Source organism: Myxine glutinosa, chromosome 3, assembly GCF_964187855.1.
Source record: "Myxine glutinosa chromosome 3, kmMyxGlut1.1, whole genome shotgun sequence".
Classification (NCBI taxonomy): domain Eukaryota; kingdom Metazoa; phylum Chordata; class Myxini; order Myxiniformes; family Myxinidae; genus Myxine; species Myxine glutinosa.
Window position 1 is genome coordinate 194,417,715 of NC_136263.1, and position 15,892 is coordinate 194,433,606.

Genomic DNA, 15,892 nt, shown 5'->3' on the forward strand with positions numbered 1-15,892 from the left:
TCTCGCAACCTCTGGGGTGAGACTAACAAGCCAATAACTCAAAGGCAGGCCTTTTACATTACCTCACTCACCATGTAAAATTATCCATCCTCAAACTGTTAGCATGGTGTTGGCTTAATGGTTAGGATGCTGACTTGGAATCCTAGGATTCTGAGTTTGAATCATGGTCGATCACTGAATTAACGCCAGGTGGGTTGACTCAGCCTGTCTTCGAGGTCGGCAAATTGAGTACCAGCTTGCTCGGATGAATGAGCCATCCGGGTATCCTGCGTCGGAGTGGCAACCCATCCAGGATTGTGCCCACTAGCAAAGGAAACTGCTTCGGCAGCCCTATGCATCGTCACGGTGCAAAAAGCAATGGTCATCGTCATCATCGTCATCATTTTCATCATCTTCAAAATGTAAATCCTCTCCAATTCTGGTTCTGCTCAGGGAAACAGTGTTGAAATGGACGTATGAGAAATCGATAGGATCGAAAAAGTGGGTTCATTGATTCTGTGCAGGTTTCTGATGTTTAAAATGGTAACATCACAACACCACACCAAGTCGTGACTCTCATGCTCCTAAACCCGATGGCAACGAAACCTGCACCGTTAATAAGGAAAGGTTCACAAAGAACAAACATTGATATTTCAACACAAAAAAATGATAAAAACATCAATAGAGAAAACAATACGTGCTGTGCTCATTTGTGCATTTGTGTCAGCGTGATGTGAACCATAACTTATCATTAAAGGACAAAACGAAGCTTGCTCTTTAAGGAGCAAACTTGCGTAATTTGTCATCCACAAAAGGGACTTGAGAGGTACCCGAAGACCATCTGTAGACCACCGAGTGGTAGTCCATTGGCCTTCAGGGAGTCAAGTCCGGGTTCAGTTCCAGACCATGTTGTTCACGGGCAGGGTGTTCCATCGAAGAGGAATCCCATCCATCATTTGTACAGGCCCTAAGCCGTGCCATCAAACTTTGGTCATGTTCGCTGGTGGGTACGATAGATGAAAAATAGGGCGTTGCGTACCGCTACCCGAGGAAAATTCCAAATTCCTACCCAAATTTTTCCACCGTCGGGTCTGGCTGGGAAGTTTGTCAAAACGTGTGTCAATTCCATGTGCGTCGTCTTCAGAAATATCCACGATTAGACACCAAGAACAGGAGCCACAGCCACCAAGTGTGTGTAGCACGACAAGTTGCGATAGGGGGAGACTGTGAGATTTTTCAGGATTGTAGGACATCATTTCCAGATCAGCAGAGAGAGAAATAGCTACTGTCCGCCTAGCAGATGGATGAAGTCTTCTGCAAAAAAAGAAGAGCTGGAGCAAAACAATAAAACTGGAGTGCTCAGTTCTGAATGATGAGACATTGTTGGGAGAGGCCGAGCTTCCACAAACAGGCAGTAGAGCACCACCAGTGGCTCTTTTACTCAACCAAATCGTGCGGGAACCAGACAAGGAGCGTAAAAAAATCACCAACTCCTCGAGTATGGTAAAGCTCGTTCTACAAGGCAAGTGGATGTCAGGCCTGATTCTCAATCATATATGTACCTATATGTCTCCAGAAAGGAATAATCATGCATACATGTTTCAGAATGGTGTCCCACAAAGGCAGCAATTTAGAATCAGCGATATTCTTGGTCCTTTGTACACTTTGCGGATGATTCACCATTTGAAGAACAGTAAACCACACCTGAGAGGCATGCTGCTGCAGCATCCACCTGTGCATGCAGATCTGGAAAAAGAACTCGGCCAGATACATGGAACATGTCTTTTGTATCAGGAGAACTCCGCGTTCTCATGATGTTCCTGATCAACGATGGACTTTCGAACACCCTCACTTCACTTTATTAATCAGGCTAACCACTAAAAGAGGTGTGGTCTCTGGAGCTCCTAGGCCTCACAGTCTGTCTTGGGCAGACCACATTGCCAAACTGACTTCGACGACGGCCAAAGCCTCTGTATTCTCCATTCTGCGACGTCCATTCTGAGACGCTCAAAGCTCATTACATTGTATACGAAATTCTCCATGATTATCATGGAGTAGGAATGAGTCTCCCTGATGTAGCTGCTTCCTTTCTTGCTCCCCCCTGGAAACGATTGAGTCCAAGGCTCTCCGTGTCATATTGGCATCTCTCGGCAGGTGGCTGAGTCCAAAGGACTGCTTCTCGTCCACCTCAGGCAGGTTGGTGGGTTCTCAGTTTTCTTTCTCCAAACTTCTGACCATCTCATCCAGACCTCTTGTCTCTCCATCCTCTCCCAATCTTCACAGGTAGTTCTTTCCAGAATCCCAGACAGCTGGTTTCCCTCCCCGATACTAATCTGAATGCTCACCTCCATTCCTTCTCTCGTATGTTGCCTCATGGCCCACCCCTCCAGTCGTTCATGAGTGCTGCCCATCATCACCTCAACTTTTCTCCCACCACCACCCTGCTCTCTCAACTCTCGTTGACATAATCACACCTCATTTTTTTTGTGCCACTTACCCACTCATGCATGATCCTTTTATCTCCCTGTTCCCCTTTGCCAGCCTGTGAACCTGCTGCCCTCATTGATATACTCTGCAGTAGTGCATGGTAATGTTCACTTCTTCTTCATTTATTAAAAACACAAGATTCAGGCTCCAGCTCCCAATGATTCATTTCTTTGAAGAGGAAAAATTCATTTTCTCGGCAACCGTTGGTCCGATTGACATGAAATTTTACCATAGAAGCACCTCCGCCTGTAGAATTTTTTTATTCATAATTATGACGTCATATGTCACGTGGTAGGTCGCCATCTTGGAAAAACGTTACACTTCTATATCTCCCAAACCACTCAATGGAAAATATTGAAACATGGCTCATTGTCAAGTACTCACCATGGGGAATAAGATATGTTGATGGTGATGTCATTGGGGCCTTAATTATGACGTCATAATTCGACAAGTAAAACACTTCATCTGATCAGTATGAATAAAACAAAAATTCCTCCGCAACTGTTAGACCGATGGACACAAAATTTTCAGAATATGTGCGGCTCCTCCTGTATAATTTTTAAATGATAATTATAACGTCATAGGTCACGTGGCACAGACGCCATCTTGGAAAAAATCGAAAAAAGTTGCACCTCTATATCTCCGAAACCGCTCCTTGGAAAAAAATTGTGCTGAAGTCACATTGAACTGCACCCTCATAGTGGAACTGCAACTGGCTCGAACATATAATTGACTCATGGAGGCACATTAAAAGCTGGCAGGATGGCCTAAAGGTACGCACACTCGCCTCCAAGCGAGTAGAATGGAAGTGGTCTGGGTTTGATTCCTGACACAACTATAAACTGAAACCCTGGTGTTTCACAGGCAGGGTGATTCTTCAGTGTGTGCCGTCCCCCAGATGGATGTTATACTAGCGTTCCGTCTGCTAGCATTAGTTGGGCAGCTGGGCCAGACGGGGGTCGCTAATGCCCCTTAGCTGGGCATGCAGAGTAGTAGTAGTAGTAGCAGTCACATTGAGACCCCCCCCCATAAGGGTCATGTGATAGATGAAAATCACAAGTTCATGTCAGAAACACACTCTCCCACACTTCCTCGAGAAATTATTATGGAAATAATTCAGGACAGTAATTAATGTGATAGAAATAATTAATAACCGCATTATCTTGGCCTGCTAATCTGCTATCATAGGCATGTGGCACCGAATTGTTAACCTTCAATGGACATTTCTTTTTTTCCCCTGTGTGATTAGTATGCTGAAGATACACCCAGCACTCCACACACTGGTGCCCATGTCATGAGAAAATCGACTCGGAATGACTACAAGGGCAGATGATTACAAGCACGGCGGTGACAGGCCAGGGGAATCTGTGAAATATCAGTTTCGCTCATGAGCCAGGCGGTCATCCCCATGAGCAGTGTTCCGGTTCGTCGGTGGTGGGCCGGTCGCACAAACTTATTAGGCCAGAAACATTATCCATGGCTAGAAACATGAGACAAAGCAGCTACAAATTAGGAACTCGGGTACAAGATCTAGACAAACATCTTCAAACAGCCTTTCAGCATAACATCTCCGAGTTCGTACATAGGTGTCAAGGTCACTGATAAAGTGTTCAACCACCAGCACTACAACGCTCCTTGCAATCTTAGGCTGGGGTAGTGGTGCTGTGGATTGCAAATGATGGACGGATTTGTCTTTTAATGTCTACTGTCTGATCCTCCTTATGATGTACATTTCACGAGCTACAAATGTGGGGCAAGTCCGAAAGAAAAACAAAAACCAACACACCATGTTCCTGGTGGGTCCACAAGCCAGGACGGGTCAAGCTAGAACTGTCACCTGTCTCGTCGGGGGTGGCTCTGATGTCGTGATGGAACAACAGAGATCTCAAGGAGTCTTACCCTAACCCTAACACAGCCGGGGGTGAGAGGGAGTCTGCAGATTCTATTATAACAACACTAATTAAATAATTATCGTATCCTAATAAATAACCAGATCTTCACCAAAATCGAATCTATTTGTCCTTGTCAGACACCCAACCTTTCCACCAAGTTTCGTCCAAATCCGTCCACAACTTTATGAGATATCCTGCTATGTATCGTTTTTGTCCCGATCTCCTAATGGTGAAGAATCACTTAAAAATTAAATAATTCTAGTATCCGGATCCATATTCAGATCTTCACCAAAATCGAATCTATTTGTCCTTGTCAGGCACCCAACCTGTCCGCCATGTTTCGTCCAAATCCGTCCACAACTTTATGAGATATCATGCATGCTATGTATCGTTTTTGTCCCTATCTCCTAATGGTAAAGAATCACTTAAAAATCAAATAATTATCATATCCGAATCCATAATCAGATCTTCACCAAAATCGAATATATTTGTCCTTGTCAGACACCCAACCTGTCCGCCAAGTTTCGTCCAAATCCGTCCACAACTTTATGAGATATCATGCATGCTATGTATCGTTTTTGTCCCTATCTCCTAATGGTAAAGAATCACTTAAAAATCAAATAATTATCATATCCGAATCCATAATCAGATCTTCACCAAAATCGAATATATTTGTCCTTGTCAGACACCCAACCTGTCCGCCATGTTTCGTCCAAATCCGTCCACAACTTTATGAGATATCATGCATGCTATGTATCGTTTTTGTCCCTATCTCCTAATGGTAAAGAATCACTTAAAAATCAAATAATTATCATATCCGAATCCATAATCAGATCTTCACCAAAATCGAATATATTTGTCCTTGTCAGACACCCAACCTGTCCGCCAAGTTTCGTCCAAATCCGTCCACAACTTTATGAGATATCATGCTATGTATCGTTTTTGTCCCGATCTCCTAATGGTGAAGAATCACTTAAAAATTAAATAATTCTAGTATCCGGATCCATATTCAGATCTTCACCAAAATCGAATCTATTTGTCCTTGTCAGGCACCCAACCTGTCCGCCATGTTTCGTCCATATCCGTCCACAACTTTTTGAGATATCCTGCTCTGTATAGTTTTTGTCCCGATCTCCCAATGCTGAAGAATCACTTAAAAAAATTATACGAGCCGGATCCGGATCTGGATCTTCACCAAAATCTAATAATTTCGTCCGAATCCGTCCACAACCTTTTGAGAAATCTTGTTCACAGACAGACAAACAAACAGACAAACAGACAGGCACCGTTGCAGACAGGGGTGAGTGAAAACATAACCTCCATCCACCTTCGGTGACGGAGCTAATAATGGAAGCATGTCACTCATAAATAAGGAGGAATCTTAATTTGGGAGACCACTAAGTGCTTTTGGTAAAGGTGACCTCACACCTAGTTTGGCTTTTAACATCACCTTATATTTCATGGTAAGGGGCTGATGGACATTTTAATGAAAACGGATGAGCTAGTGTGGACACAATGTGATGGTTGCACCTATTGAGGAGGTTTCTTGATTATTTACCAAAAGCAAAAACCTTTCTGGTGTGTAGTAATGGAAAAGTGTGATTATATTTGCAGTGTGTGTCAGAATAGGTGAGTCAGGTGTGCCAATTGAGTCCTCAAACAGGAATGCGTACACATGGTGTTCGCGCAGCAATTCTACAGGTACAAAGGGGACCTTCAAAGAGACAAACAGAGCGTATATTATGCTATCATTTGTACTGAGCCACACAAATCACCGATTGAAATGCCTCGAGCAATTGAAAGGTCCTTCCAAAATGGTCCATCACTCGCCACGGGCAGGTCCAGTGAAACTGATACCTGCACACACTGCATTAAATAAAACGCGCCCGTTGGATGACCGTGCCTCTAAATAATCCATCTCATATATTGTGCCATGTCCTTCGACTGTTTAAGAAGAGCGAATGATTCTGAGATTATATCAAATGGAAAAATATTATCATGAATTATTAAGTATTTAAAAGATGAGCATACACTCGTCAACATGTTGCACAAGGCACTCGCACAGTGCTGTGGACAACCTTCATTATATAGAACGCAACCTGGATATACATCAACCGACATTACATCGACTTATCCATGCCCTTAACCTTGAAGGTTAAGCTCCACCCCCTGTACCTTTACCTGCCCTCTGGCGAAGCTCCACACCTTGAACCGTTACGTTACCTACTGTCCAAAGACATAGACAAGTGGTGAAGACTAATGTGTGGATGATTTTTACATTGCCCAAAACATAAGGCACATGATATAGTGAGCAATGTTGTACAATGGCCAACACACACACACACACACACACACATATATATATATATATATATATATATATATATATATATATATATATATATATATATATATATATATATATATATATATACCTATATATCTATATATCTATATATATATATATGTGTGTACAGTCACATGAAAAAGTAAGTACACCCGATGTAATGTTTGGACTTTTTCAAGATATTTCAACATACAGCTATTTGATCTTCATTTCAACAATATTGACAGATAAAGGTGATATAATATAACAAATATCATGAAAGATTCACATTTTGTAGTCCATTGTATAATTTAAATAAACATAAATGCAAATTTCACATGTGGAAAAAGTAAGTACACCCTTGGCTCTCTTTGGTGGTATTGCCCCCTTTGGCAGAAACAACCTCAAGTAGGCGTTTCTTATAACTGTCTACCAGTCTCTGACATCGACTGGGAGAAATTTTTTCCCACTCCTCCATGCAGAATTCTTTCAGCTGTGCGATGTTTGAGGGGTTTCTTGCATGCACAGCTCGCTTCAAATCCCCCCACAACATCTCGATGGGATTTAGATCCGGGCTTTGACTTGGCCATTCCACAACCCTCCATTTCTTTCTTTTCAGCCATTCCTTGGTGGATTTACTGGTATGTTTAGGGTCATTGTCATGTTGCAAGGTCCACCTTCGGTTGAGCTTCAACTTTCCGACAGATGGCCTCACATTATCCTCAAGCACCCTCTGGTACAATGAAGAGTTCATAGTGGATTCTATGATGTTGAGCTGCCCAGGCCCTGATGCAGCAAAGCTGCCCCAAACCATAATATTTCCGCCACCGTGCTTTACAGTTGGTATCTGGTGCTTGTGGTCAAATGCTGACTTTGGTTTTCGCCAAACATGTCTTCTGGTACTGTGGCCAAATAGCTCTAACTTTGACTCATCTGTCCAGAGCACATTGTTCCAGAAGTGCTGGTCTTTGCCTCGGTGTTCATTGGCAAACTTTAGTCTTGCCCTGATGTTCTTTCTGGACAACAAAGGTTTCCTCCTGGCACACCTCCCATGAAGATCAAATTTGTGCAGCCTCTTTCTAATGGTAGACTCGTGCACTTTGACATCAACAGTGGCAAGAGCTACCTGTAGGTCCCGTGATGACATTCTGGGGTTCTTAGAGACTTCTTTCAGCATCTTGCGGTCTGCTCTCGGGCTGAACTTGCTGGGGCGGCCTGGCCTGAACAAGTTGGCAGTTGTTTGGAATCTTCTCCACTTGTGGATGATCTTCCGGACAGTCGAATGATTGATTTCAAATTGTTTGGAGATCTTTTTAAATCCCTTCCCAGACTCGTAGGCATCTATAACCTTCTTTCTGAAGGCCTCAGAGAGCTCTTTTGATCTAGGCATGGTGACGCCGCACACTTCAACAACAAAGAGCAAACCAAACTAAATGTCTGAGGTTTAAATAAGACAGGTTCCTCCAAGATCCTCTCTGACGATGTTCTAATCATTTGCACCTGAGCTCGTGCACCTGATTCTAATTTTAGGTATTTGACGCAGTGATAAATGTAGGGGAGTACTTACTTTTTCCACATGCGAAATTTGCATTTATGTTTATTTAAATTATACAATGGACTACAAAATGTAAACGTTTCATGATATTTGTTATATTATATCACCTTCATCTATCAATATTGTTGAAATGAAGATCAAATAGCTGTATGTTGCAATATGTTGAAAAAGTCAAAACTTTACATGAGGTGTACTTACTTTTTCACGTGACTGTATATCTCCCCATGCTCTTCCGACCAAAGAAAGCTGCATAAAGCAACCAAGAGACATGACACAAGGTAAGCCCTTTGCTCTTTCAAACCCTATCTGGGTTCCTCTGCATCTGCAGTCATTCACAAGTGGCATGTATACATGAGAATCCCAATCCTACACTCCCCCTGATGGGTTGAATCACTTGTTGGGTGAATCATCAGTGGTAGCCATAGACAGGAACGCACACCACCAAGGCTCCTGGGCATGTACCATTTGCAATGCCAATAACAGTTAACATATAAATAACAAGACCCAATCACTCCTCTCGCCCGTAATTGGAGGGCCTTTTCAATCAGCTCTCACCTAATCAATTAACCCAAGTGGGTAGGATTTCAATAAATTAAGCCCCATGCTCTTCCAGCCAAAGATAGCTGCATATAGCAACCAAGAAAAGCTACATAAGGTAAACCCTTATGACACTATTGTCAGAAAACAAAATGGCAATTAAGAAGAAATGTAGGGAGGGAATGAGAATGGTGAAAGTTCTGAGTACTTTCTGTTCCCTCCAGGAATGTTCCACCGCATTAAGCTCAAATTCTGCTTCTTTTTCTTCAATCACAGAAAGACAGGCTATTAATATATGAATCTTTGTTCATAATTAAATGGGCATGATTATGATTAAATTAATTTTTTTTGTTCCAAGTAAATCGATCATTAGCTTTCCAACAGTACCATTTTTATTATTCTACGACAACAGGAACAAGGTATTCGGCAAACTCTCTCACCCAACTAGTGAAGCGTGTCAATCCGTACATGGCGAGGAAAAACTCGACATTCGGGGTCGCAATAACTTTGTGGGTTTTTTGGCCACAGGTAATGCAGGAATGCAATGTAAAGAAGCATGGACTCAAGCATGCACACACACACACACACACACACTCACACACACACACACACACACACACACACACACATCACACACAGACACACACAGACACATAAGACACACACACACACAACACATCACACACAGACACACACAGACACACACACACACCACATCACACACAGACACATAAGACACACACAACACATCACACACAGACACATCACACACATCACACACAGACACATAAGACACACACACACACAGACACACACAGACACATAAGACACACACTCACACAACACATCACACACACAGACACACACAGACACATAAGACACACACACACACAACACATCACACACACCGCACACATATACACCCAGTAGGTATATGTCAATGTGACTCATATGCAGTTTTTTTAACAAAATGTACCAAGAATAGCACTATTTTATTGTTTCTGAAGGTTTTCTAAATACTTAAGGATACCTTTTCCTTTCTTAAGGTATATCTAATACCTTTTCAGGCTTCAAAGTTCACATAAGGTACAAAAATATTTTAAAATGCTGCAGATGATGTGATGCGAACACCAGAAGTCACCGAAAACTGTTAGTCAAACATTGCAACATGGTGATCAATGTAGATGGCCACACCTACACGTCGATGGACATGTACATGTACATACCGAGCTTGAGTTGTGTGAAAAACCATTAGTACAGTACCTGTACATACCGAGCTTGAGCTGTGTGAAACACCATTAGTACAGTACCCGTACCGGTACATACCGAGCGTGGGCTGTGTGAAACACAACTTCATTGCGGTACCTGTACATACCGAGCTTGAGCTGTGTGAAACACACCTTCATTGCAGTACCTGCACATACCAGGCTTGGGCTGTGTGAAACACCATTGGTACAGTACCTGTACATATCGAGCTTGAGCTGTGTGAAACACACCTTTACCATGGTACCTGCACATACCAAACTTGCACTGTGTGAAACACCTTTACCGTGATACCTGTACATACATACAGTATTAAAGTGCTCTTTGCACCAAAGGCAGAGATGGGAATCCATTACAAACATAAATCACATGTTTGATTTGGTGTGGCACAACAATGATCAGCACAGAAGTCACAGTTTTCCAAAATGATAAACAAATTAGCCCCTGGCAGGTAAAATTGAGGGAACACCAGTGCATGCATCACGTGGTCTCACCTTCCCACTCATGACCACCGACGCACCGCCATTGATGCCGATGAAAGGGACGCGTGTTTGTGAAGAAACAAAATCCAGGATCTGGGCTGTGGCCTCCTGGCTCATGCTGTCCGAGTATATCATGCCATGGCTCTTGTTGGAAGCGACCGTGGCGCAGAGCTGCCTGACCAGGCCCTTGGGACTCGTCTCGTTCAAGATGTGCGTGCGAATATGAAGCTGATGTTGGCTCGAGAGGGATTCAAATCGAGTCAGATCGCCGATCTTATCTCTAGACTCGGTCCCTCCCAGAATGATGTCGATGTAGATGCGAGGATGGGTCCAGCTCCTCGCCTGGCGGAGCAGGTCCACATGTGTCCCCCACAGCAGAAGGAACATGAGGGCGATGAAAACGCTACCCATGCTCGCATTCACCTGCTGGTGGCATGGGGCAAGGGAAGGAGAAGGGGTGAGGAAAGGATGGGGAGAATGGGTGGAGAGGGGGTCACACCATTGGCAAAAGTAGCCTGTGCAGATAGGTACCTGTTGGTGGGCGTTTTAATATTGCAAGTGAGTCATCCTGAAACCGATTCCATTTTATCTTTAAAAGTGTGTCCCAAAAACAGTTTTATCCATGCCTTCCTCATGTCATTTTACACTAAAGGGTTAATATCATAGTATTGATGGTAAAACCCCAAACCCAAAGTCAATCAAAAAGGTGAGTGGGTTAACTTACTGGGAGCAAACCACTTCAAACATCATGAAGATATCTGTAAGGATAGAAGGTCGCAATAAATGAAGGAACCTTTCAAATGAGCAGACAAAATGTTCAAACAAATGCATAAACCATTAGAACAAAAAAACAAATATCTCAGATTTAAAACCTTAACTGTTCCAATCGGTACATAAACCGTTCAAACAAGAACAACTAGAACGGCACTCAGTAGAGGGCATACCTCCACCTGGTTGGCCATATCACTCAATGGTGAAGAATCACTTAAAAAATTCTCGTAGACGGATCCAAATCCGGATCTTCACCAAAATCTAATCATTTCATCTTTGTCACATACACGCGACATCTCTGCTAAATTTCGTCCGAATCCGTCCACAACTTTTTGAGATATTTTGTTCACATACAAACGGACAGACAAACAGACAGGAGTGAAAACATAACCTCCATCCACCTTCGGTGGCGGAGGAAAAATGTCGAAAACTTTCAAGCAATCTCACAAACCATTCAAACAATCTCACAAACCATTCAAACAATCTCACAAACCATTCAAACAATCTCACAAACCATTCAAGCAATCTCACAAACCATTCAAACAATCTCACAAACCATTCAAGCAATCTCACAAACCATTCAAACAATCTCACAAACCATTCAAACAATCTCACAAAACATTCAAACAATCTCACAAACCATTCAAACAATCTCACAAACCATTCAAGCAATCACACAAACCATTCAAATAATCACACAAACCATTCAAATAATCTCACAAACCATTCAAACAATCACACAAACCATTCAAACAATCACACAAACCATTCAAACAATCACACAAACCATTCAAACAATCACACAAACCATTCAAATAATCACACAAACCATTCAAATAATCACACAAACCATTCAAACAATCACACAAACCATTCAAACAATCACACAAACCATTCAAATAATCACACAAACCATTCAAGCAATCACACAAACCATTCAAATAATCACACAAACCATTCAAATAATCTCACAAACCATTCAAACAATCACACAAACCATTCAAACAATCACACAAACCATTCAAACAATCTCACAAACCATTCAAACAATCTCACAAACCATTCAAGCAATCACACAAACCATTCAAATAAACACACAAACCATTCAAATAATCTCACAAACCATTCAAACAATCACACAAACCATTCAAACAATCACACAAACCATTCAAACAATCACACAAACCATTCAAACAATCACACAAACCATTCAAATAATCACACAAACCATTCAAATAATCACACAAACCATTCAAACAATCACACAAACCATTCAAACAATCACACAAACCATTCAAACAATCTCACAAACCATTCAAGCAATCACACAAACCATTCAAATAATCACACAAACCATTCAAATAATCTCACAAACCATTCAAACAATCACACAAACCATTCAAACAATCACACAAACCATTCAAATAATCACACAAACCATTCAGGCAATCACACAAACCATTCAAACAATCTCACAAACCATTCAAACAATCACACAAACCATTCAAACAATCACACAAACCATTCAAATAATCACACAAACTATTCAAATAATCTCACAAACCATTCAAACAATCACACAAACCATTCAAACAATCACACAAACCATTCAAACAATCACACAAACCATTCAAACAATCACACAAACCATTCAAATAATCACACAAACCATTCAAATAATCACACAAACCATTCAAACAATCACACAAACCATTCAAATAATCTCACAAACCATTCAAACAATCACACAAACCATTCAAACAATCACACAAACCATTCAAATAATCACACAAACCATTCAAATAATCACACAAACCATTCAAACAATCACACAAACCATTCAAATAATCTCACAAACCATTCAAACAATCACACAAACCATTCAAACAATCACACAAACCATTCAAATAATCACACAAACCATTCAAACAATCACACAAACCATTCAAATAATCACACAAACCATTCAAATAATCACACAAACCATTCAAATAATCACACAAACCATTCAAACAATCACACAAACCATTCAAATAATCTCACAAACCATTCAAACAATCTCACAAACCATTCAAACAATCACACAAACCATTCAAACAATCACACAAACCATTCAAATAATCACACAAACCATTCAAATAATCACACAAACCATTCAAATAATCACACAAACCATTCAAATAATCACACAAACCATTCAAATAATCTCACAAACCATTCAAACAATCACACAAACCATTCAAACAATCACACAAACCATTCAAATAATCACACAAACCATTCAAATAATCACACAAACCATTCAAACAATCACACAAACCATTCAAATAATCTCACAAACCATTCAAACAATCACACAAACCATTCAAACAATCACACAAACCATTCAAATAATCACACAAACCATTCAGGCAATCACACAAACCATTCAAACAATCTCACAAACCATTCAAACAATCACACAAACCATTCAAACAATCACACAAACCATTCAAATAATCACACAAACTATTCAAATAATCTCACAAACCATTCAAACAATCACACAAACCATTCAAACAATCACACAAACCATTCAAACAATCACACAAACCATTCAAACAATCACACAAACCATTCAAACAATCACACAAACCATTCAAATAATCACACAAACCATTCAAACAATCACACAAACCATTCAAATAATCACACAAACCATTCAAATAATCACACAAACCATTCAAATAATCACACAAACCATTCAAATAATCACACAAACCACTCAAGCAATCAAACAAACCATTCAAACAATCACACAAACCACTCAAGCAATCACACAAACCATTCAAATAATCACACAAACCATTCAAATAATCACACAAACCATTCAAATAATCTCACAAACCATTCAAACAATCACACAAACCATTCAAATAATCTCACAAACCATTCAAGCAATCACACAAACTATTCAAGCAATCACACAAACCATTCAAACAATCACACAAACCATTCAAATAATCTCACAAACCATTCAAGCAATCACACAAACTATTCAAGCAATCACACAAACCATTCAAACAATCACACAAACCACTCAAGCAATCACACAAACCATTCAAATAATCACACAAACCATTCAAATAATCACACAAACCATTCAAATAATCTCACAAACCATTCAAGCAATCACACAAACCATTCAAATAATCTCACAAACCATTCAAGCAATCACACAAACTATTCAAGCAATCACACAAACCATTCAAACAATCACACAAACCATTCAAATAATCACACAAACCATTCAAATAATCACACAAACCATTCAAATAATCACACAAACCATTCAAATAATCACACAAACCATTCAAATAATCACACAAACCTCTCAAGCAATCACACAAACCATTCAAATAATCACACAAACCATTCAAACAATCACACAAACCATTCAAACAATCACACAAACCATTCAAATAATCACACAAACCATTCAAGCAATCACACAAACCATTCAAATAATCACACAAACCATTCAAATAATCACACAAACCACGCAAGCAATCTCACAAACCACTCAAGCAATCTCACAAACCATTCAAACAATCACACAAACCATTCAAACAATCACACAAACCATTCAAGCAATCACACAAACCATTCAAATAATCACACAAACCATTCAAACAATCACACAAACCATTCAAATAATCACACAAACCATTCAAGCAATCACACAAACCATTCAAACAATCTCACAAACCATTCAAGCAATCACACAAACCATTCAAACAATCACACAAACCACTCAAGCCAGCACACAAACCATTCAAACAATTACACAAACCATTCAAACAATCACACAAACCATTCAAATAATCACACAAACCATTCAAATAATCACACAAACCATTCAAACAATCACACAAACCATTCAAATAATCACACAGACCATTCAAACAATCACACAAACCATTCAAGCAATCACACAAACCATTCAAACAATCACACAAACCATTCAAACAATCACACAAACCATTCAAACAATCACACAAACCATTCAAGCAATCTCACAAACCATTCAGGCAACCACACAAACCATTCAAACAATCTCGCAAACCATTCAAACAATCACACAAACCATTCAAACAATCACACAAACCATTCAAACAATCACACAAACCATTCAAGCAATCACACAAACCATTCAAGCAATCTCACAAACCATTCAAGCAATCTGACAAACCATTCAGGCAATCACACAAACCATTCAAACAATCTCGCAAACCATTCAAACAATCACACAAACCATTCAAACAATCACACAAACCATTCAAGCAATCTCACAAACCATTCAGGCAATCACACAAACCATTCAAACAATCTCGCAAACCATTCAAACAATCACACAAACCATTCAAACAATCACACAAACCATTCAAGCAATCACACAAACCATTCAAACAATCTCACAAACCATTCAAACAATCACACAAACCATTCAAACAATCACACAAACCATTCAAACAATCACACAAACCATTCAAACAATCACACAAACCATTCAAGCAATCACACAAACAATTCAAACAATCTCACAAACCATTCAAACAAT

General features: G+C 40.3%; 1 protein-coding gene across 1 annotated transcript in view; it reads right to left on the minus strand.

Annotated features, from left to right (window-relative positions):
- The window catches only part of LOC137424096 (glutamate receptor ionotropic, NMDA 2C-like), a 430,015-nt gene extending 419,076 nt beyond the window's left edge, over nt 1-10,939 (minus strand). The window contains exon 1 of the mRNA XM_068111563.2: nt 10,534-10,939. Coding sequence (XP_067967664.2) covers nt 10,534-10,932 — 399 coding nt within the window. The 5' untranslated portion in view covers nt 10,933-10,939. The remainder of the gene's footprint in view (nt 1-10,533) is intronic.
- Nucleotides 10,940-15,892: the final 4,953 nt, after the last annotated feature.